The following is a 23,529-nucleotide window of genomic DNA, read 5'->3' on the forward strand; positions in this document are numbered from 1 at the left end:
ATAGCTTAAGACAGTCTCTTTCAAACGATGGCAGAACCATTGTGGTTGTATGTGCCAATCTTGAGTTATTGAATTTTAAGCATTATTTCAATAAATAAAAATTCATAAAAAATCAACGATAAAGTGTACGTTGCCGAAAGTCGCACACATGATAGCTTAAGTCAGTCTCTTTCAAACGATGGCAGAACCGTTGTGGTAGTATGTGCCAATCTTGAGTTATTGAATTTTAAGCATTATTTTAATAAATAAAAATTCATAAAAAATCAACGATAACGAGTACTTTGCCGAAAGTCGCACACATGATAGCTTAAGTCAGTCTCTTTCAAACGATGTCAGAACCGTTGTGGTTGTATGTGCCAATCTTGAGTTATTGAATTTTAAGCATTATTTTAATAAATAAAAATTCATAAAAAATCAACGATAACGTGTACGTTGCCGAAAGTCGCACACATGATAGCTTAAGTCAGTCTCTTTCAAACGATGTCAGAACCGTTGTGGTTGTATGTGCCAATCTTGAGTTATTGAATTTTAAGCATTATTTTAATAAATAAAAATTCATAAAAAATCAACGATAAAGTGTACGTTGCCGAAAGTCGCACACATGATAGCTGAAGACAGTCTCTTTCAAACGATGGCAGAACCGTTGTGGTAGTATGTGCCAATCTTGAGTTATTGAATTTTAAGCATTATTTCAATAAATAAAAATTCATAAAAAATCAACGATAAAGTGTACGTTGCCGAAAGTCGCACACATTATAGCTTAAGACAGTCTCTTTCAAACGATGGCAGAACCATTGTGGTTGTATGTGCCAATCTTGAGTTATTGAATTTTAAGCATTATTTTAATAAATAAAAATTCATAAAAAATCAACGATAACGTGTACGTTGCCGAAAGTCGCACACATGATAGCTTAAGTCAGTCTCTTTCAAACGATGGCAGAACCGTTGTGGTTGTATGTGCCAATCTTGAGTTATTGAATTTTAAGCATTATTTTAATAAATAAAAATTCATAAAAAATCAACGATAACGTGTACGTTGCCGAAAGTCGCACACATGATGGCTTAAGTCATTCTCTTTCAAACGATGGCAGAACCGTTGTGGTAGTATGTGCCAATCTTGAGTTATTGAATTTTAAGCATTATTTCAATAAATAAAAATTCATAAAAAATCAACGATAAAGTGTACGTTGCCGAAAGTCGCACACATTATAGCTTAAGACAGTCTCTTTCAAACGATGGCAGAACCATTGTGGTTGTATGTGCCAATCTTGAGTTATTGAATTTTAAGCATTATTTCAATAAATAAAAATTCATAAAAAATCAACGATAAAGTGTACGTTGCCGAAAGTCGCACACATGATAGCTTAAGTCAGTCTCTTTCAAACGATGGCAGAACCGTTGTGGTAGTATGTGCCAATCTTGAGTTATTGAATTTTAAGCATTATTTCAATAAATAAAAATTCATAAAAAATCAACGATAACGTGTACGTTGCCGAAAGTCGCACACATGATAGCTTAAGTCAGTCTCTTTCAAACGATGTCAGAACCGTTGTGGTTGTATGTGCCAATCTTGAGTTATTGAATTTTAAGCATTATTTTAATAAATAAAAATTCATAAAAAATCAACGATAACGTGTACCTTGCCGAAAGTCGCACACATGATGGCTTAAGTCATTCTCTTTCAAACGATGGCAGAACCGTTGTGGTAGTATGTGCCAATCTTGAGTTATTGAATTTTAAGCATTATTTCAATAAATAAAAATTCATAAAAAATCAACGATAAAGTGTACGTTGCCGAAAGTCGCACACATTATAGCTTAAGACAGTCTCTTTCAAACGATGGCAGAACCATTGTTTTTGTATGTGCCCATCTTGAGTTATTGAATTTTAAGCATTATTTCAATAAATAAAAATTCATAAAAAATCAACGATAAAGTGTACGTTGCCGAAAGTCGCACACATGATAGCTTAAGTCAGTCTCTTTCAAACGATGGCAGAACCGTTGTGGTAGTATGTGCCAATCTTGAGTTATTGAATTTTAAGCATTATTTCAATAAATAAAAATTCATAAAAAATCAACGATAACGTGTACGTTGCCGAAAGTCGCACACATGATAGCTTAAGTCAGTCTCTTTCAAACGATGTCAGAACCGTTGTGGTTGTATGTGCCAATCTTGAGTTATTGAATTTTAAGCATTATTTTAATAAATAAAAATTCATAAAAAATCAACGATAACGTGTACGTTGCCGAAAGTCGCACACATGATAGCTTAAGTCAGTCTCTTTCAAACGATGTCAGAACCGTTGTGGTTGTATGTGCCAATCTTGAGTTATTGAATTTTAAGCATTATTTTAATAAATAAAAATTCATAAAAAATCAACGATAAAGTGTACGTTGCCGAAAGTCGCACACATGATAGCTGAAGACAGTCTCTTTCAAACGATGGCAGAACCGTTGTGGTAGTCTGTGCCAATCTTGAGTTATTGAATTTTAAGCATTATTTCAATAAATAAAAATTCATAAAAAATCAACGATAAAGTGTACGTTGCCGAAAGTCGCACACATTATAGCTTAAGACAGTCTCTTTCAAACGATGGCAGAACCATTGTGGTTGTATGTGCCAATCTTGAGTTATTGAATTTTAAGCATTATTTTAATAAATAAAAATTCATAAAAAATCAACGATAACGTGTACGTTGCCGAAAGTCGCACACATGATAGCTTAAGTCAGTCTCTTTCAAACGATGGCAGAACCGTTGTGGTTGTATGTGCCAATCTTGAGTTATTGAATTTTAAGCATTATTTTAATAAATAAAAATTCATAAAAAATCAACGATAACGTGTACGTTGCCGAAAGTCGCACACATGATGGCTTAAGTCATTCTCTTTCAAACGATGGCAGAACCGTTGTGGTAGTATGTGCCAATCTTGAGTTATTGAATTTTAAGCATTATTTCAATAAATAAAAATTCATAAAAAATCAACGATAAAGTGTACGTTGCCGAAAGTCGCACACATTATAGCTTAAGACAGTCTCTTTCAAACGATGGCAGAACCATTGTGGTTGTATGTGCCAATCTTGAGTTATTGAATTTTAAGCATTATTTCAATAAATAAAAATTCATAAAAAATCAACGATAAAGTGTACGTTGCCGAAAGTCGCACACATGATAGCTTAAGTCAGTCTCTTTCAAACGATGGCAGAACCGTTGTGGTAGTATGTGCCAATCTTGAGTTATTGAATTTTAAGCATTATTTCAATAAATAAAAATTCATAAAAAATCAACGATAACGTGTACGTTGCCGAAAGTCGCACACATGATAGCTTAAGTCAGTCTCTTTCAAACGATGTCAGAACCGTTGTGGTTGTATGTGCCAATCTTGAGTTATTGAATTTTAAGCATTATTTTAATAAATAAAAATTCATAAAAAATCAACGATAACGTGTACCTTGCCGAAAGTCGCACACATGATGGCTTAAGTCATTCTCTTTCAAACGATGGCAGAACCGTTGTGGTAGTATGTGCCAATCTTGAGTTATTGAATTTTAAGCATTATTTCAATAAATAAAAATTCATAAAAAATCAACGATAAAGTGTACGTTGCCGAAAGTCGCACACATTATAGCTTAAGACAGTCTCTTTCAAACGATGGCAGAACCATTGTTTTTGTATGTGCCCATCTTGAGTTATTGAATTTTAAGCATTATTTCAATAAATAAAAATTCATAAAAAATCAACGATAAAGTGTACGTTGCCGAAAGTCGCACACATGATAGCTTAAGTCAGTCTCTTTCAAACGATGGCAGAACCGTTGTGGTAGTATGTGCCAATCTTGAGTTATTGAATTTTAAGCATTATTTCAATAAATAAAAATTCATAAAAAATCAACGATAACGTGTACGTTGCCGAAAGTCGCACACATGATAGCTTAAGTCAGTCTCTTTCAAACGATGTCAGAACCGTTGTGGTTGTATGTGCCAATCTTGAGTTATTGAATTTTAAGCATTATTTTAATAAATAAAAATTCATAAAAAATCAACGATAACGTGTACGTTGCCGAAAGTCGCACACATGATAGCTTAAGTCAGTCTCTTTCAAACGATGTCAGAACCGTTGTGGTTGTATGTGCCAATCTTGAGTTATTGAATTTTAAGCATTATTTTAATAAATAAAAATTCATAAAAAATCAACGATAAAGTGTACGTTGCCGAAAGTCGCACACATGATAGCTGAAGACAGTCTCTTTCAAACGATGGCAGAACCGTTGTGGTAGTCTGTGCCAATCTTGAGTTATTGAATTTTAAGCATTATTTCAATAAATAAAAATTCATAAAAAATCAACGATAAAGTGTACGTTGCCGAAAGTCGCACACATTATAGCTTAAGACAGTCTCTTTCAAACGATGGCAGAACCATTGTGGTTGTATGTGCCAATCTTGAGTTATTGAATTTTAAGCATTATTTTAATAAATAAAAATTCATAAAAAATCAACGATAACGTGTACGTTGCCGAAAGTCGCACACATGATAGCTTAAGTCAGTCTCTTTCAAACGATGGCAGAACCGTTGTGGTTGTATGTGCCAATCTTGAGTTATTGAATTTTAAGCATTATTTTAATAAATAAAAATTCATAAAAAATCAACGATAACGTGTACGTTGCCGAAAGTCGCACACATGATGGCTTAAGTCATTCTCTTTCAAACGATGGCAGAACCGTTGTGGTAGTATGTGCCAATCTTGAGTTATTGAATTTTAAGCATTATTTCAATAAATAAAAATTCATAAAAAATCAACGATAAAGTGTACGTTGCCGAAAGTCGCACACATTATAGCTTAAGACAGTCTCTTTCAAACGATGGCAGAACCATTGTGGTTGTATGTGCCAATCTTGAGTTATTGAATTTTAAGCATTATTTCAATAAATAAAAATTCATAAAAAATCAACGATAAAGTGTACGTTGCCGAAAGTCGCACACATGATAGCTTAAGTCAGTCTCTTTCAAACGATGGCAGAACCGTTGTGGTAGTATGTGCCAATCTTGAGTTATTGAATTTTAAGCATTATTTCAATAAATAAAAATTCATAAAAAATCAACGATAACGTGTACGTTGCCGAAAGTCGCACACATGATAGCTTAAGTCAGTCTCTTTCAAACGATGTCAGAACCGTTGTGGTTGTATGTGCCAATCTTGAGTTATTGAATTTTAAGCATTATTTTAATAAATAAAAATTCATAAAAAATCAACGATAACGTGTACCTTGCCGAAAGTCGCACACATGATGGCTTAAGTCATTCTCTTTCAAACGATGGCAGAACCGTTGTGGTAGTATGTGCCAATCTTGAGTTATTGAATTTTAAGCATTATTTCAATAAATAAAAATTCATAAAAAATCAACGATAAAGTGTACGTTGCCGAAAGTCGCACACATTATAGCTTAAGACAGTCTCTTTCAAACGATGGCAGAACCATTGTTTTTGTATGTGCCCATCTTGAGTTATTGAATTTTAAGCATTATTTCAATAAATAAAAATTCATAAAAAATCAACGATAAAGTGTACATTGCCGAAAGTCGCACACATGATAGCTTAAGTCAGTCTCTTTCAAACGATGGCAGAACCGTTGTGGTAGTATGTGCCAATCTTGAGTTATTGAATTTTAAGCATTATTTCAATAAATAAAAATTCATAAAAAATCAACGATAACGTGTACGTTGCCGAAAGTCGCACACATGATAGCTTAAGTCAGTCTCTTTCAAACGATGTCAGAACCGTTGTGGTTGTATGTGCCAATCTTGAGTTATTGTATTTTAAGCATTATTTTAATAAATAAAAATTCATAAAAAATCAACGATAACGAGAACGTTGCCGAAAGTCGCACACATGATAGCTTAAGTCAGTCTCTTTCAAACGATGTCAGAACCGTTGTGGTTGTATGTGCCAATCTTGAGTTATTGAATTTTAAGCATTATTTTAATAAATAAAAATTCATAAAAAATCAACGATAACGTGTACGTTGCCGAAAGTCGCACACATGATAGCTTAAGTCAGTCTCTTTCAAACGATGTCAGAACCGTTGTGGTTGTATGTGCCAATCTTGAGTTATTGAATTTTAAGCATTATTTTAATAAATAAAAATTCATAAAAAATCAACGATAAAGTGTACGTTGCCGAAAGTCGCACACATGATAGCTGAAGACAGTCTCTTTCAAACGATGGCAGAACCGTTGTGGTAGTATGTGCCAATCTTGAGTTATTGAATTTTAAGCATTATTTCAATAAATAAAAATTCATAAAAAATCAACGATAAAGTGTACGTTGCCGAAAGTCGCACACATTATAGCTTAAGACAGTCTCTTTCAAACGATGGCAGAACCATTGTGGTTGTATGTGCCAATCTTGAGTTATTGAATTTTAAGCATTATTTTAATAAATAAAAATTCATAAAAAATCAACGATAACGTGTACGTTGCCGAAAGTCGCACACATGATAGCTTAAGTCAGTCTCTTTCAAACGATGGCAGAACCGTTGTGGTTGTATGTGCCAATCTTGAGTTATTGAATTTTAAGCATTATTTTAATAAATAAAAATTCATAAAAAATCAACGATAACGTGTACGTTGCCGAAAGTCGCACACATGATGGCTTAAGACAGTCTCTTTCAAACGATGGCAGAACCATTGTGGTTGTATGTGCCAATCTTGAGTTATTGAATTTTAAGCATTATTTCAATAAATAAAAATTCATAAAAAATCAACGATAAAGTGTACGTTGCCGAAAGTCGCACACATTATAGCTTAAGACAGTCTCTTTCAAACGATGGCAGAACCATTGTGGTTGTATGTGCCAATCTTGAGTTATTGAATTTTAAGCATTATTTCAATAAATAAAAATTCATAAAAAATCAACGATAAAGTGTACGTTGCCGAAAGTCGCACACATGATAGCTTAAGTCAGTCTCTTTCAAACGATGGCAGAACCGTTGTGGTAGTATGTGCCAATCTTGAGTTATTGAATTTTAAGCATTATTTCAATAAATAAAAATTCATAAAAAATCAACGATAACGTGTACGTTGCCGAAAGTCGCACACATGATAGCTTAAGTCAGTCTCTTTCAAACGATGTCAGAACCGTTGTGGTTGTATGTGCCAATCTTGAGTTATTGAATTTTAAGCATTATTTCAATAAATAAAAATTCATAAAAAATCAACGATAAAGTGTACGTTGCCGAAAGTCGCACACATTATAGCTTAAGACAGTCTCTTTCAAACGATGGCAGAACCATTGTGGTTGTATGTGCCAATCTTGAGTTATTGAATTTTAAGCATTATTTTAATAAATAAAAATTCATAAAAAATCAACGATAACGTGTACGTTGCCGAAAGTCGCACACATGATAGCTTAAGTAAGTCTCTTTCAAACGATGTCAGAACCGTTGTGGTTGTATGTGCCTATCTTGAGTTATTGAATTTTAAGCATTATTTTAATAAATAAAAATTCATAAAAAATCAACGATAACGTGTACGTTGCCGAAAGTCGCACACATTATAGCTTAAGTCAGTCTCTGTCAAACGATGTCAGAACCGTTGTGGTTGTATGTGCCAATCTTGAGTTATTTAATTTTAAGCATTATTTTAATAAATAAAAATTCATAAAAAATCAACGATAAAGTGTACGTTGCCGAAAGTCGCACACATGATGGCTTAAGTCATTCTCTTTCAAACGATGGCAGAACCGTTGTGGTAGTTTGTGCCAATCTTGAGTTATTGAATTTTAAGCATTATTTCAATAAATAAAAATTCATAAAAAATCAACGATAAAGTGTACGTTGCCGAAAGTCGCACACATTATAGCTTAAGACAGTCTCTTTCAAACGATGGCAGAACCATTGTTTTTGTATGTGCCCATCTTGAGTTATTGAATTTTAAGCATTATTTCAATAAATAAAAATTCATAAAAAATCAACGATAAAGTGTACGTTGCCGAAAGTCGCACACATGATAGCTTAAGTCAGTCTCTTTCAAACGATGGCAGAACCGTTGTGGTAGTATGTGCCAATCTTGAGTTATTGAATTTTAAGCATTATTTCAATAAATAAAAATTCATAAAAAATCAACGATAACGTGTACGTTGCCGAAAGTCGCACACATGATAGCTTAAGTAAGTCTCTTTCAAACGATGTCAGAACCGTTGTGGTTGTATGTGCCAATCTTGAGTTATTGTATTTTAAGCATTATTTTAATAAATAAAAATTCATAAAAAATCAACGATAACGAGTACGTTGCCGAAAGTCGCACACATGATAGTTTAAGTCAGTCTCTTTCAAACGATGTCAGAACCGTTGTGGTTGTATGTGCCAATCTTGAGTTATTTAATTTTAAGCATTATTTTAATAAATAAAAATTCATAAAAAATCAACGATAAAGTGTACGTTGCCGAAAGTCGCACACATGATGGCTTAAGTCATTCTCTTTCAAACGATGGCAGAACCGTTGTGGTAGTTTGTGCCAATCTTGAGTTATTGAATTTTAAGCATTATTTCAATAAATAAAAATTCATAAAAAATCAACGATAAAGTGTACGTTGCCGAAAGTCGCACACATTATAGCTTAAGACAGTCTCTTTCAAACGATGGCAGAACCATTGTTTTTGTATGTGCCAATCTTGAGTTATTGAATTTTAAGCATTATTTCAATAAATAAAAATTCATAAAAAATCAACGATAAAGTGTACGTTGCCGAAAGTCGCACACATGATAGCTTAAGTCAGTCTCTTTCAAACGATGGCAGAACCGTTGTGGTAGTATGTGCCAATCTTGAGTTATTGAATTTTAAGCATTATTTCAATAAATAAAAATTCATAAAAAATCAACGATAACGTGTACGTTGCCGAAAGTCGCACACATGATAGCTTAAGTCAGTCTCTTTCAAACGATGTCAGAACCGTTGTGGTTGTATGTGCCAATCTTGAGTTATTGTATTTTAAGCATTATTTTAATAAATAAAAATTCATAAAAAATCAACGATAACGAGTACGTTGCCGAAAGTCGCACACATGATAGCTTAAGTCAGTCTCTTTCAAACGATGTCAGAACCGTTGTGGTTGTATGTGCCAATCTTGAGTTATTGAATTTTAAGCATTATTTTAATAAATAAAAATTCATAAAAAATCAACGATAACGTGTACGTTGCCGAAAGTCGCACACATGATAGCTTAAGTCAGTCTCTTTCAAACGATGTCAGAACCGTTGTGGTTGTATGTGCCAATCTTGAGTTATTGAATTTTAAGCATTATTTTAATAAATAAAAATTCATAAAAAATCAACGATAAAGTGTACGTTGCCGAAAGTCGCACACATGATAGCTGAAGACAGTCTCTTTCAAACGATGGCAGAACCGTTGTGGTAGTATGTGCCAATCTTGAGTTATTGAATTTTAAGCATTATTTCAATAAATAAAAATTCATAAAAAATCAACGATAAAGTGTACGTTGCCGAAAGTCGCACACATTATAGCTTAAGACAGTCTCTTTCAAACGATGGCAGAACCATTGTGGTTGTATGTGCCAATCTTGAGTTATTGAATTTTAAGCATTATTTTAATAAATAAAAATTCATAAAAAATCAACGATAACGTGTACCTTGCCGAAAGTCGCACACATGATAGCTTAAGTCAGTCTCTTTCAAACGATGGCAGAACCGTTGTGGTTGTATGTGCCAATCTTGAGTTATTGAATTTTAAGCATTATTTCAATAAATAAAAATTCATAAAAAATCAACGATAACGTGTACGTTGCCGAAAGTCGCACACATGATAGCTTAAGTCAGTCTCTTTCAAACGATGTCAGAACCGTTGTGGTTGTATGTGCCAATCTTGAGTTATTGTATTTTAAGCATTATTTTAATAAATAAAAATTCATAAAAAATCAACGATAACGAGTACGTTGCCGAAAGTCGCACACATGATAGCTTAAGTCAGTCTCTTTCAAACGATGTCAGAACCGTTGTGGTTGTATGTGCCAATCTTGAGTTATTGAATTTTAAGCATTATTTTAATAAATAAAAATTCATAAAAAATCAACGATAACGTGTACGTTGCCGAAAGTCGCACACATGATAGCTTAAGTCAGTCTCTTTCAAACGATGTCAGAACCGTTGGGGTTGTATGTGCCAATCTTGAGTTATTGAATTTTAAGCATTATTTTAATAAATAAAAATTCATAAAAAATCAACGATAAAGTGTACGTTGCCGAAAGTCGCACACATGATAGCTGAAGACAGTCTCTTTCAAACGATGGCAGAACCGTTGTGGTAGTATGTGCCAATCTTGAGTTATTGAATTTTAAGCATTATTTCAATAAATAAAAATTCATAAAAAATCAACGATAACGTGTACGTTGCCGAAAGTCGCACACATGATAGCTTAAGTCAGTCTCTTTCAAACGATGTCAGAACCGTTGTGGTTGTATGTGCCAATCTTGAGTTATTGAATTTTAAGCATTATTTTAATAAATAAAAATTCATAAAAAATCAACGATAAAGTGTACGTTGCCGAAAGTCGCACACATGATAGCTTAAGTTAGTCTCTTTCAAACGATGGCAGAACCGTTGTTTTTGTATGTGCCCATCTTGAGTTATTGAATTTTAAGCATTATTTTAATAAATAAAAATTCATAAAAAATCAACGATAACGTGTGCGTTGCCGAAAGTCGCACACATTATAGCTTAAGACAGTCTCTTTCAAACGATGGCAGAACCATTGTGGTTGTATGTGCCAATCTTGAGTTATTGAATTTTAAGCATTATTTTAATAAATAAAAATTCATAAAAAATCAACGATAACGTGTACGTTGCCGAAAGTTGCACACATGATAGCTTAAGTCAGTCTCTTTCAAACGATGTCAGAACCGTTGGGGTTGTATGTGCCAATCTTGAGTTATTGAATTTTAAGCATTATTTTAATAAATAAAAATTCATAAAAAATCAACGATAAAGTGTACGTTGCCGAAAGTCGCACACATGATAGCTGAAGACAGTCTCTTTCAAACGATGGCAGAACCGTTGTGGTAGTATGTGCCAATCTTGAGTTATTGAATTTTAAGCATTATTTCAATAAATAAAAATTCATAAAAAATCAACGATAAAGTGTACGTTGCCGAAAGTCGCACACATTATAGCTTAAGACAGTCTCTTTCAAACGATGGCAGAACCATTGTGGTTGTATGTGCCAATCTTGAGTTATTGAATTTTAAGCATTATTTTAATAAATAAAAATTCATAAAAAATCAACGATAACGTGTACGTTGCCGAAAGTCGCACACATGATAGCTTAAGTCAGTCTCTTTCAAACGATGGCAGAACCGTTGTGGTTGTATGTGCCAATCTTGAGTTATTGAATTTTAAGCATTATTTTAATAAATAAAAATTCATAAAAAATCAACGATAACGTGTACCTTGCCGAAAGTCGCACACATGATGGCTTAAGTCAGTCTCTTTCAAACGATGGCAGAACCGTTGTGGTAGTATGTGCCAATCTTGAGTTATTGAATTTTAAGCATTATTTCAATAAATAAAAATTCATAAAAAATCAACGATAACGTGTACGTTGCCGAAAGTCGCACACATGATAGCTTAAGTCAGTCTCTTTCAAACGATGTCAGAACCGTTGTGGTTGTATGTGCCAATCTTGAGTTATTGAATTTTAAGCATTATTTTAATAAATAAAAATTCATAAAAAATCAACGATAAAGTGTACGTTGCCGAAAGTCGCACACATGATAGCTTAAGTTAGTCTCTTTCAAACGATGGCAGAACCGTTGTTTTTGTATGTGCCCATCTTGAGTTATTGAATTTTAAGCATTATTTTAATAAATAAAAATTCATAAAAAATCAACGATAACGTGTGCGTTGCCGAAAGTCGCACACATGATAGCTTAAGTCAGTCTCTTTCAAACGATGGCAGAACCGTTGTGGTTGTATGTGCCAATCTTGAGTTATTGAATTTTAAGCATTTTTTTAATAAATAAAAATTCATAAAAAATCAACGATAATGTGTACGTTGCCGAAAGTCGCACACATGATGGCTTAAGTCATTCTCTTTCAAACGATGGCAGAACCGTTGTGGTTGTATGTGCCATTCTTGAGTTATTGAATTTTAAGCATTATTTTAATAAATAAAAATTCATAAAAAATCAACGATAACGTGTACGTTTCCGAAAGTCGCACACATGATAGCTTAAGACAGTCTCTTTCAAACGATGGCAGAACCGTTGTTTTTGTATGTGCCCATCTTGAGTTATTGAATTTTAAGCATTATTTTAATAAATAAAAATTCATAAAAAATCAACGATAAAGTGTACGTTGCCGAAAGTCGCACACATGATAGCTGAAGACAGTCTCTTTCAAACGATGGCAGAACCGTTGTGGTAGTATGTGCCAATCTTGAGTTATTGAATTTTAAGCATTATTTCAATAAATAAAAATTCATAAAAAATCAACGATAAAGTGTACGTTGCCGAAAGTCGCACACATTATAGCTTAAGTCAGTCTCTTTCAAATGATGGCAGAACCATTGTGGTTGTATGTGCCAATCTTGAGTTATTGAATTTTAAGCATTATTTCAATAAATAAAAATTCATAAAAAATCAACGATAAAGTGTACGTTGCCGAAAGTCGCACACATTATAGCTTAAGTCAGTCTCTTTCAAACGATGTCAGAACCGTTGTGGTTGTATGTGCCAACCTTGAGTTATTGAATTTTAAGCATTATTTTAATAAATAAAAATTCATAAAAAATCAACGATAACGTGTACGTTGCCGAAAGTCGCACACATGATAGCTTAAGTCAGTCTCTTTCAACCGATGTCAGAACCGTTGTGGTTGTATGTGCCAATCTTGAGTTATTGAATTTTAAGCATTATTTTAATAAATAAAAATTCATAAAAAATCAACGATAACGTGTACGTTGCCGAATTCTTTTTTCTAAAACTAAGATAATATCTCTGTTGAGTAGTTAAACACTATTTATAATTTGAGTATTTAGCCGTTTAGCTATTTTCACCAAATTCATTTAGGACTAACTCGCGGGCGCCCTCTAGTGGTTTGCAGTTATTTTCTCTGTGGGGTAAGACCATATTTAAAATTTTGGATTTGTTGCTTTCTATTAATTTGTGAAAAAGTGATGATGAAAAAAGAGAGAACCTGATTTGGCAATGATAATATAGTCGCTTTGTATGCGTATTATGATTTATGATTGGTTAATCAATATAAAATTTTATTCAAAATATTGTTTCACACAATTCTGCACAACATTTAAAATATTCAATTCTGCTGTTATTTTTTTAAGCAAAAGAAACTCATATTGTACAGAAATTGTTGACAAACATACAACATAAAAGTGTATTGTGTTTTGGTACAAATAAGTTCAAAATCAGCAAAAAACATAAAATTACAACTGTGGTGTCTGTGGAATCAGAGCAAAATCATCTTTAGAATTATTTAAAAGATCATTTTTCATTAGTTGTTAGCTGTTTGTATATTATAAAACATTTTATTTTCCTGTAGTGTTAATGTATTGTTTCAAACAGTAGTATTTAATGCTTGCAGCATCTTGCAGGAAACTTTAGCAACTGATAAAAATCCCTGCAGTATTATTCTAAACCTTGTTCTGAAAACATATGCCTAGTGGCCGTTTCTTGCTTTGTGGCAAGTGACCGTTTTGAATAAAATGAATTTAATAAAGAATTTATACATTTTGTGTTACTCGCTTATAAAAACTCACTGATTGTGATATCTTCTATGATTCTTCTATGATTAGTAATGTAATGTTCTTTTTTTATCCAGGAGGTTGAAGTTCTAACAGCCCACTGGAACATGTACATAAATTTGGGAGGTTTTCTGGTGGGCCTCTTTGTGGTGATTCTGCTTGGCTCATGGAGTGACCGAGCAGGTCGACGCCTGGTTTTGATCATCCCCAGTCTGGGTCTAGCTGTCCAGGCTAGTATCTACCTAATTGTAATGTACATGAAGCTCCCTGTGGCCTGGTTCCTCCTGGGTAGGATCTGCAGTGGCCTTTCTGGAGATTTTAATGCCATCTTGGCAGGATGCTTTGCCTATGTGGCAGACACCAGTGACAAACGCTCTCGCACGTTTCGTGTGGCCATACTGGAGGCATGTCTGGGGCTCGCCGGAATGTTCGCAAGCATTATCGGAGGCAAATGGAGACACGCACAAGGGTACTGTTTATTTGTTCAATGTAATTATTACACACTTTGCCTTGTTCAACATCAGACAAACAAAACAAAACAAAACAAAAATAATAATAATAATATATATATATATATATATATATATATATATATTTTTTTTTTTTTTCATAGATGCACATTGATATAGATTTACCCTTACCTCTAAATACAGTTGCTAAAATGTGTAATAACATGCCAAAATCAGGGGATTGCAGTGTGTAAATTGATACGTTTAACAGTCCTTTAATTTTAAGAAGCATTTTAAGAAGGTTGTAAGAAGTAGTAAAGCTACTTTAGTTCTATAGATTAGTTATCCAGCACAGAGACTAGAGCAGTATTAGCATTAGCTGCTAACTACGCTAACCGCTAGCTCTTTTGCCATTCAGAGGTGAGTATTTTCAGCCTGTAGCCTGCTGCTAACCCCAGCTAGAACTGCTGGAGCAGCATTACCATTACCAGCTAACTGCGCTCAGCGCTAGTTAGCTCTTTCGTTGTTAAGAGATGAGTATATCAGGCTGTAGCCTTCCCGTTTAGCATGTTAAAACAAGCTACGTGGAACGAACTGCTAGCTAATATTACTCTGGACCGATTACCGGAACACTCAGGATTCCACAGTGTAGCGTTGTCTGGCTAGCTTTAGTGGAAATATGTAAATCTAAATAAACAGAAATGCTTTACTCAATTAACAGTTTTCAGAATAGAAATATGTGTAGATTAACATCCAGCACTCTTTTGACTTTAAATAAAATAATGCGCTTTATAATCTATTGCGCCTTGTGTATAAAAATAGACCAGAAAATAGACGTTTATTGATAGTGTGCCTTAAAATTTGGTGCTCCTAATAGTGCAAATACTGGGAATAAGCCATATAAGGCATTACCACCCACAACATTTGTCAAATTGGTGTAATTGGTGCTCATAATTTGTATTTTTTTTAGTTTAGCAGAGAAGCTATGAGGCTAATTCAGCAGTAAAATATTTTATACACCTGTTAGCGTCATGTAAACTATTTATCAAGCACCTGTTTAAAACCATATTGCGTTATTAAAAATATTAAATGGACTCCATGTGGTGCTTGACACTACTGTCATGCTAATCATCCATGAAAATGTGCAAAATCTATGTTGTCTTATATCTAATTAATATAGCTAATATTTGTCTATATCGGATAATGTTATAGAATTATTCGGCTAGTTTTATTTAGTTTTAGGTAAGTTAATGTGGTGTAAATGTCGTATTCCACTCTTAGGTGAAACAAGCCAAAAAATGCTAGATTTGATTACTTGCATAAACTAGATTTATTGCTAGGTTCATAGATGTGTCCACCTGCCAAGGTACCATTTTTTGATGTGGAACATCAGTAGCCAAGTAAGATATTAAATGTGTCTTGACTGATCAAGGTGATCAAGTCAAGCCATTTTATAATACTGCGCAGAATCCTGTATTACAAAAGCAGCATTAACAAGTCTTGCCTTTGCTCTGTGATTTCAGGTATATCAACCCTTTCTGGCTTGTTCTGACCACAAACCTGGCCACAGCCCTGTACGCTTACCTTTTTGTACCGGAGTCGGTCACTCCTGACCCTGAAACGAAGCTCGTCTCTACCCGGCATTACAGGGCTGTGTATGATCTCTATACATCTGGAGGGAAGAAAGGACACAGGGCCTGGCTGTGGCTCTACACGCTCTGCTTTTTCCTTGTGGTCACTGTACACTTTGGTTCCCGTGAGCTGTATGTTCTATATGAGCTGAGCACACCTCTGTGCTGGGACTCCGAGCTGATTGGCTACGGGTCAGCCGCTCAGCACCTGTCATACATTAGCAGCCTGCTGGGCTTAAAGGCTTTGCAGCAATGTCTGGAGGACTCCTGGGTGGCCATCATAGGCCTGGCTTCCAACGTTGCTGGCTTGGTGGTGTTTTCAGTGGCAGACACCACAGCTCTCATGTTCACAGGTATTTTTTTCTCACTGTAAAATTAAAACGAGGTTCTAATACCTGTTTGGCTGCCTCCAGCCTGGATACAGGATGAGATACAGTTGGGCATGGAACATACAAGTTCCATCCTGCAGCACATTTGCCCACAGTTGTCCCTAGTTGATTGCTAAAGCTGCCATCCCATTTATGCTCAATTGGTAATAAATCTTTTGAACTAGAGGCTCCGAGTAGTTCAGAGGACTAAGGTGCTGCCACTATGATCAGGAGATCGCTGGTTTGAATCCTGCTTATGTAGCTTGCCATCAGCTACCGGAGCCCTGAGAGAGCATAAATGGCCTTGCTGTCTCTAATGGGGAAGATGTTTAAAATGACCATCGAGCTTCTTTAAAGATAATACCCTCAATAATACTTTCCCTCATAAAAATCTGTCAACTGGGCAAAATAAACCGTAGAGTAGAGCAATGAGTAAAATCTGTTCAGAATTATGTTAATTAACATTGCACCTCTGAAGACCTATTATTTAAGAAAATGTTTACTAAGAACAGATCTCCGAAAAATTTAAACACGAACAATGCAATCAGTGATCCACAGGCCTAAACATCAATAAGTTAGGCTCCAAGAATGAATATAGCCTGTAATATAAAATAAAGCTTACTTCCAAAAACACACACAAAAAAAACTGAAATAAGGCTATGCACTGCAAATCAGTTGCGTAATGCGGACAAGTGGAGGAGTTGTGCGCAGTTCCAGAGCTGCATGATTATAAAATTTTAACATGTGCAACTTTTATTCATAACACCGTTTGATTTATTACTTTGCTATATTGTGATTATCACCTCACAGCTTTATATATGTATAATGAAAATAGCTTTAAAAAACAGAAATCAATTTCACAGACCATTTTCTTGAGCTCCACCCGACCCGGCCCAAGAAAAGTGGTGTGAAATTTGCTCTGGTTTAGGCAGACAATCTAAACTCTGTTGTAGAGGCGTGTCTACTTTCACCAAAAGATACACTACCCAAAAGTGGTCTCTGAGATCCTTTTTTGTGGCCCCCAGTGTCCAATCATACATCACCTGTAATCATTTGCATATATTTGAGTTTTGCAACAATACAGGGTGTGTTATTGTTTTGCTCAATGAGTGTATTATGGTACAACAAAGACAAAGAACATATTAACTGTAGATAAAGCCTTATGGATAGATAAAGCTCTATTGCAAATGTGCGTATTCTGGGATTACTGTACTTTAATGATTGCTTTCATCTAGGTTTGGTACATGAGTTTGGCAGAACATGTCCCTGATCCTTCCAAAAATGTATTACATGCAGGACTGTTTCTGCCAGAATAACTAGAAAAAGACATTATGAAGGAGGTTAGGGGATTTATTGCGCTCCAGCTAGTGATTATGTTATTGAAATTGAATTTTGGAGACATTTTGCATCAAGTAATGATTCAACTGTAGCAACATCATGCCTTCTGACACACACTAAGCCAAATGCTTTAAAATCCAATACAATATCATTGGGTTATATAGAGTAGATTAGAGGATAGAAAGGTCAGGAAATAATTTAGACCATTCACTGTTCCTGTTTAATTACTGGACCTTGCTCTAAGTGTGCACTTTGTGCCTCTGGTTGAAATTTGGCCAACTTTTCCTGAGGTAGATACAAGTAGAAGCATGTGTGCAGAGAGACTGAAGGACTGACTAGGTCTCTAAGGTTAATCCACACTGATATCCAGTGGCTGTAGTGGGAAAATCATGACCAGCTATTTGTTTCCATGTGCTTTCCAGGATATGGTCTGTCCTTTTTAATAATGGCATCCACCCCAGTCCTGAGATCCAAACTGTCCAAACTGGTGGATCCTTCAGAACAAGGTGTGACTTATTAAAATTCTACAAAATAAGTATTACAACCAGTGCTGAAAGCTTGCATTAAATAAAATGTTGTTCTTTAGGGTGATCATGTCTATTTTCTTACGTCATTTTTCCAGGTGCTCTGTTTGCCTCTGTGGCGTGTGTGGAGGGCCTCTGCTCGCTGGTGGCCAGTGGGCTCTTTAACTCTCTGTATCCTGCCACCTTACATGTGATGAAGGGTTTCCCCTTCCTCTTCGGGGCTATTCTCCTCCTCATCCCTGCTGGAATTATCGGGTAAGAGCTCATGATACCCCAGACACTATGTAGCCACGCCAACAATAAACTATAGCTAAGATAATTAGTTGAGTAAAATATTCATAAATGTCGCTTTAAAATGTAATATGATCTTCAACTCATTACTAAATAACAAACAAACATTAAATGTAACTGCCAGAAAAATATGTCAGCCTTGGGAGGTAAACATGTATTTTTGATAAAGATTCTTGATTAAAGTGAGTAAAAAGGAAGACAATCAGGTGTGAGTTTAGCAGCCCTTCTCATGTTTCAAGAACACATACACTTAGGTCTTCACTATGAAAATCTGATGCCTGAGAGTCTGATATTACACAGATGCTATGCATTGAATAAAGGAGGCTCCTGAAGATTTCAGAAAATTAATGATAACTTTAAGACCACAAGGTTGAAAAGATAGACATTAATAACAGGATATTTATTGTTGTATATGTTGCTTTATAAATAAATAAAAAAATATAAAAAACTATAATGTTTTGAGTTAGTTCTATAATTTAGTTCTCTTTTTTCAGTTTTAAAACTTATAATTCAAAAGTAGAATTAATTAGGTTACATTGTTATTTTACATTTAATATTTGGGAGATATTTTTGCTGTCAGAAAAAGGAAACTGATAAATGAGATTCTAATTTTTAATTTGTGAATCTGGCAGTTCTTCTTTATATTGTTTAAAAATATTGTGATGAATTGACCAGTAGAAATGCAAAACATTTTATTGACATATTATTGACCTGCATTAAAATCTAATATTATTTTTCTTCACTTATGAAGTTAGCTTTTTTTCGGGTACAAAATTTTTTGGAGATGAAAAAAAACCTAACTTCCTAAGTGAAGAAAAATAATATTAGATTTAAAGATATGAGGTTTACACACAAATTTTTTTTATTATTTTTTTAATTTTCATTGAATGGACACTTAAATGCTGTGTCATTTCAGCATAGAGCTGTACAGGTTTCTTTCACAGGTTTGAGTGTAATTATAGGTTTGTATATAAAAAAATGTATTCATTCAGGGGCTTGAGGTGTCGGGAGCAGAGGATGAACAACAGGGAGACTGCAGTGAACTGAAACTGACTGTGCAAGATCTTCGGCACAAAAAGTGGAAAATGACACAGAGATGGTGTCTCAGATCCTGACCAGGGCAGATTTCAGTCGGTGATTTAGGATACAGCCGTGTATCTGTATGCTTCCGATCTTTTGAAACCAAAGCTCAAGAATGATTGGTATGATATGAAGGTGCGGAATGGGGTCCTAAATATTGATGAAGAGCAAAAACAAAAAGTTTTAGTGTAACAGTGACAATATACACAAATTGGTCATAAAACAATGTGAACAAATATTATGTCTGAATGCATTCTGAATTACTAATCAGGGCCATTTCCCAAAAGCATCTTAAGCTCTATCTGGATGGGATTAGTTTCTCGTGGGGTCCTGAAGTCATTTTCTTTCCCTTTGTGATTTTATTCCTGTCTGGAACGACAAGGTACCTGTTTTTCTCAGACGTCCTCTAAGCATATTACAGGCTGAATTATCTACTGTTTTTTGCTAAACTCTGTGGTCATCTCTGAGTTTCATCTCCTTGTGTTTATTAAAATAGCTGCCACACACACATAACGTAATTACACTTCGGGTGTGCGTTTCCATAAACACAACAGCGAGTGGAAATGGAGGAGCTACTGAAAGCGAGAAAGCCAAAAAAACTCACTTGTCCAACTGTTTTTTCAATTGCAGTCCAGATGCAAGAGTTTTATCACAGAGTAGAAGTATGAAATATTTTTAACAGATATCCCCCTGAGAAACTAATCCCATCTGTACAGGGTTTAAGCATGGAGAATGTCTTAACATGGAGAGAGTGTGCTCAGTGTGAAGCTCGCTTGACCATCTAAGAATTATCTCTGTGCTAAGATGTTTTTCGGAAACCCAAACCAGATCAGTTTTACATGGAATTATACTCTCACACAGACAAGGAGGACTGAAACGTGATCAGTAAATTAGTTTTTTTTTTAATGTAGCTTTGTTTTATTTATGTATTTTTAAATGTATTTTCTTATGAACACAAAACAGAAGGGAGATTATTTGACCAAATAGATTCTTATTGTTATTTTTGATATTGGGAAATAAATAAATTGACTGCACTAATGTAATTAGAATGTTTTTAACTGTATTTCCACATTCACTCACTCAAACTTTTCCTCTTTTTAGAAAACCAAAATATGGTCACCCTACAGACATGCTATCTCGTTTTTCCACATTAGTTGGAACAACAGAAAATATTTAGTACAGTCATAATGATACCTAGACAGCAGGCGTTTAACACTGTGCCTGCATCTACTGCATCTGTGCAACAGTCAAAACAACAGACTGTTTATTAGCAGATATTTTAAAGTTAGTAATGAAAAAAGTGCTTTCTTCATCACTGTTATTTCAGTAATGTGTAATGAAGGATGATAGAATATTTAAATAAATCATCATCAGTCTGTTTTTTTTTTTATATTGTAACTGATATTATACCCTGAAATATCGTTCTATATCACCCACCCCTAATTATCACATCAGGGTACTACTTTTTTTTTTTTTTGCTGTTTTTAGCAAAAGAAAAATTCACACTTCTCAATTCCTTTTATATATCTACTAGATAGAGATTATATCTGTCCTGTATCATTTATTGTATTTCAATCCTGGATATATAGAGATATATGGAGTGCATTATTAGTATCATGACATTCTGGATCATTGACTTCTGTTCCAATAAAATTCTGATAAAATTGTTTGTTTTTTTTATATCTCAGTTAGAGGTTGCCATGTCATATTGTATGCAATAATACAATTTAATTTTCATTTTGTTGCAGTAGTGTATTCTTGTTTTTTTTTTTTAATTAGTGTTTTGTCATGTCGCCAAGAGTATCTTTATCACAAAAAACACAAAAAAATTTGGTGCTTGTTTTGTGCAATTACACATTCTCACCAGAGAGATACCCAAAGCCCCTTTAATTCAGTTGCTCAGCTAAAGAGGGGGAACTACAGCTGTGGATGGAGCAGTCTGGGATTACAGAGTTACATGGTTATCTGTGTACATGGCATGTGTGGGTCCCTTAAGTAGACTTGGATATCAGCCACAGTGTTGACAGTGTTGACACTCTGTAGACATAGGTCAATTCCCACTGGTGTTGTTCATAAAGTCACTCTGACCCTTGTTCACTGTGCTTGTCATGTTTTATTCCCTTTTTAAGCCCTGGGGTTAACTAGGAAATGGTATACTGGTTGCAGTGTTATATGGTCTGTTGACCGACACTATGTGAGGGATGGGAAATTGGGAAAAAAGGTGTGCTTGCTTCCTCTTAGCTTTAAAAACCTGACCACACAGGAGGAACTTGTATCCTCATTGTCATGCAAAAGAAATACTGTACACTATATGGACTGAAGTATTGGGACATCAGCTCATTCAGTGTTTCTTCTGAAAACAAGTGTATTAAAGTTTATCCTGATTCTCTACTGTTACTTTGTGAAAAGAAAACACTGCACTGACTTTGGACTTGATAAAACACAGTGGACCAACACCAGCAGATGACATGCCTCTCCAAACCATCACTGATCGTGGAAACTTCACACTAGACCTCAAGCAGCTTGGACTGTGTGTCTCTCCACTCTGGTCTTTTAAATCTTGCAGCACTTTCCTCTGCTGACTTTATTTTTCAGCAGGGCTTGGCACACTGCCCACACTGCCAATGGGTCTTAAGCCAGGCGGACACTGTGCGATTTTAGCCCGATTTTAAGCCCGATCTGGTCGGATGCGACTGAATTTCATGATCGGGCCGAATTTTAGCTTGATCGTGCGTCGTTTGTCGTGCAGTGTGAGAGGGGAAGCGATGTCCGATTAATTGCCCATACGAGCTGCGAATGAGCAGTCGGACGCGACCAGGGATTTCTGACATGCCAGAAATTTTGGTCGCTTGTCTCACAGTGTGAGCTGTTTTGCGGGCCGATTTCTTAACGTCACGACCTGTTTTCCCAAAAATCTGCACAGTAACTATAAATAATTATTAGTCATATTTATTTCTGTCAGTTATAAGGATTTATATTTATGTTCGGTACACAGACTTATAGCTTAATATAGCAGACACAGGCATTCTGCTGTTTAAGAATTTCAACAGATGCTTATTCTCAGTCAATAGCTGGAGTTTTTGAAAAGAAAAATTAAAAGAGAAAATATCTTTGACAAACATAAATTTATTTTATTTCACTTTGCTATTATATCTGAAAAATAAAGCACATTGTCAGCCTCTGGTGCTGCCCGTCAATTATATAAAACTTAAAACATGCACAGAAATATAAAGCTATATTTTATAATTCGTTTCTTTTCGCCAGGGCAAATTTATTAAAATTATAAATATGTTAATTTATTAATTAAAATCTCGTCCAGTGCTCCAGAATATTAGCCACGCAAAGCCAGCTTAGCGCAGCGCGTGGCATTGCGCGCGGCATTGCCCGCATAATAACCTCTGTCTTCTAAAATAAACGTTTTAATAAATAAGGTCGGAGAAGTGTAGTAAAATTAGTGCTATTAAACTTACTAAAGCTAATAAATGTACTGATAATTAATCAAGATAAATCAGACAAAATGCGCTGCGCCTCTCTCTCGCTCTCTTTCGCAGCGCGGAGCTGAATTCAGCGCGAGGCTACAGGAACTCAGTTCAGTTGAATAAAAATAAGTAAGGGCCTGTAAGTACAAGCAAAGGACCTGTAAGTAAATATAGTCAAATATAAAGAATAGTTTGAGGTTTTGGTGAGCTGTTTTCATGATTTGAAACTGAAACTAACTGAAACTTTGATTATTCTGCAGAAAGCCTGGGTTATTTTAAACGAATTCTTAATGAGTTTATATTTTTTATTTATTCATTTAAATTATTTTTCTTCTTTTATTAATCAAATCATTAAATATATATCTTCATAAGATATAATTTTTTTCCCTTTTATGTCAATTTTTATGATCTTTTTTTAAGGTCCTATTTTTCCTTTTTTACGTATATATTTTATTCGTCTATAATAAATGTCAGTTTTTATTCCTATTTTTTATATATATTATTAATCCCTTTTAAACTGTTAATGCTCAGCGGCACTGTAAATGAGGGTCCCTATCCAGTGTGAATAACCGATTGCTTGTTTAATATTCAGTGTTGCAAAAC

The 23,529-nt window shown here is 34.6% G+C and overlaps 1 protein-coding gene across 3 annotated transcripts in view; it reads left to right on the top strand.

Annotated features, from left to right (window-relative positions):
• slc46a1 (solute carrier family 46 member 1) overlaps window positions 1-21,539 on the top strand; it is a 59,295-nt gene extending 37,756 nt beyond the window's left edge. For all 3 annotated transcript variants that reach the window (XM_049466857.1, XM_049466858.1, XM_049466856.1), the window contains exons 3-7: window positions 13,844-14,235; window positions 15,739-16,199; window positions 17,975-18,058; window positions 18,175-18,331; window positions 19,360-21,539. In XM_049466857.1, coding sequence (XP_049322814.1) covers window positions 13,844-14,235; window positions 15,739-16,199; window positions 17,975-18,058; window positions 18,175-18,331; window positions 19,360-19,414 — 1,149 coding nt within the window. In that variant the 3' untranslated portion in view covers window positions 19,415-21,539. The remainder of the gene's footprint in view (window positions 1-13,843; window positions 14,236-15,738; window positions 16,200-17,974; window positions 18,059-18,174; window positions 18,332-19,359) is intronic.
• The last annotated feature ends 1,990 nt before the right edge of the window (window positions 21,540-23,529 follow it).

The sequence above is a fragment of the Astyanax mexicanus genome, chromosome 18 (assembly GCF_023375975.1).
Source record: "Astyanax mexicanus isolate ESR-SI-001 chromosome 18, AstMex3_surface, whole genome shotgun sequence".
NCBI classification, from domain to species: domain Eukaryota; kingdom Metazoa; phylum Chordata; class Actinopteri; order Characiformes; family Acestrorhamphidae; genus Astyanax; species Astyanax mexicanus.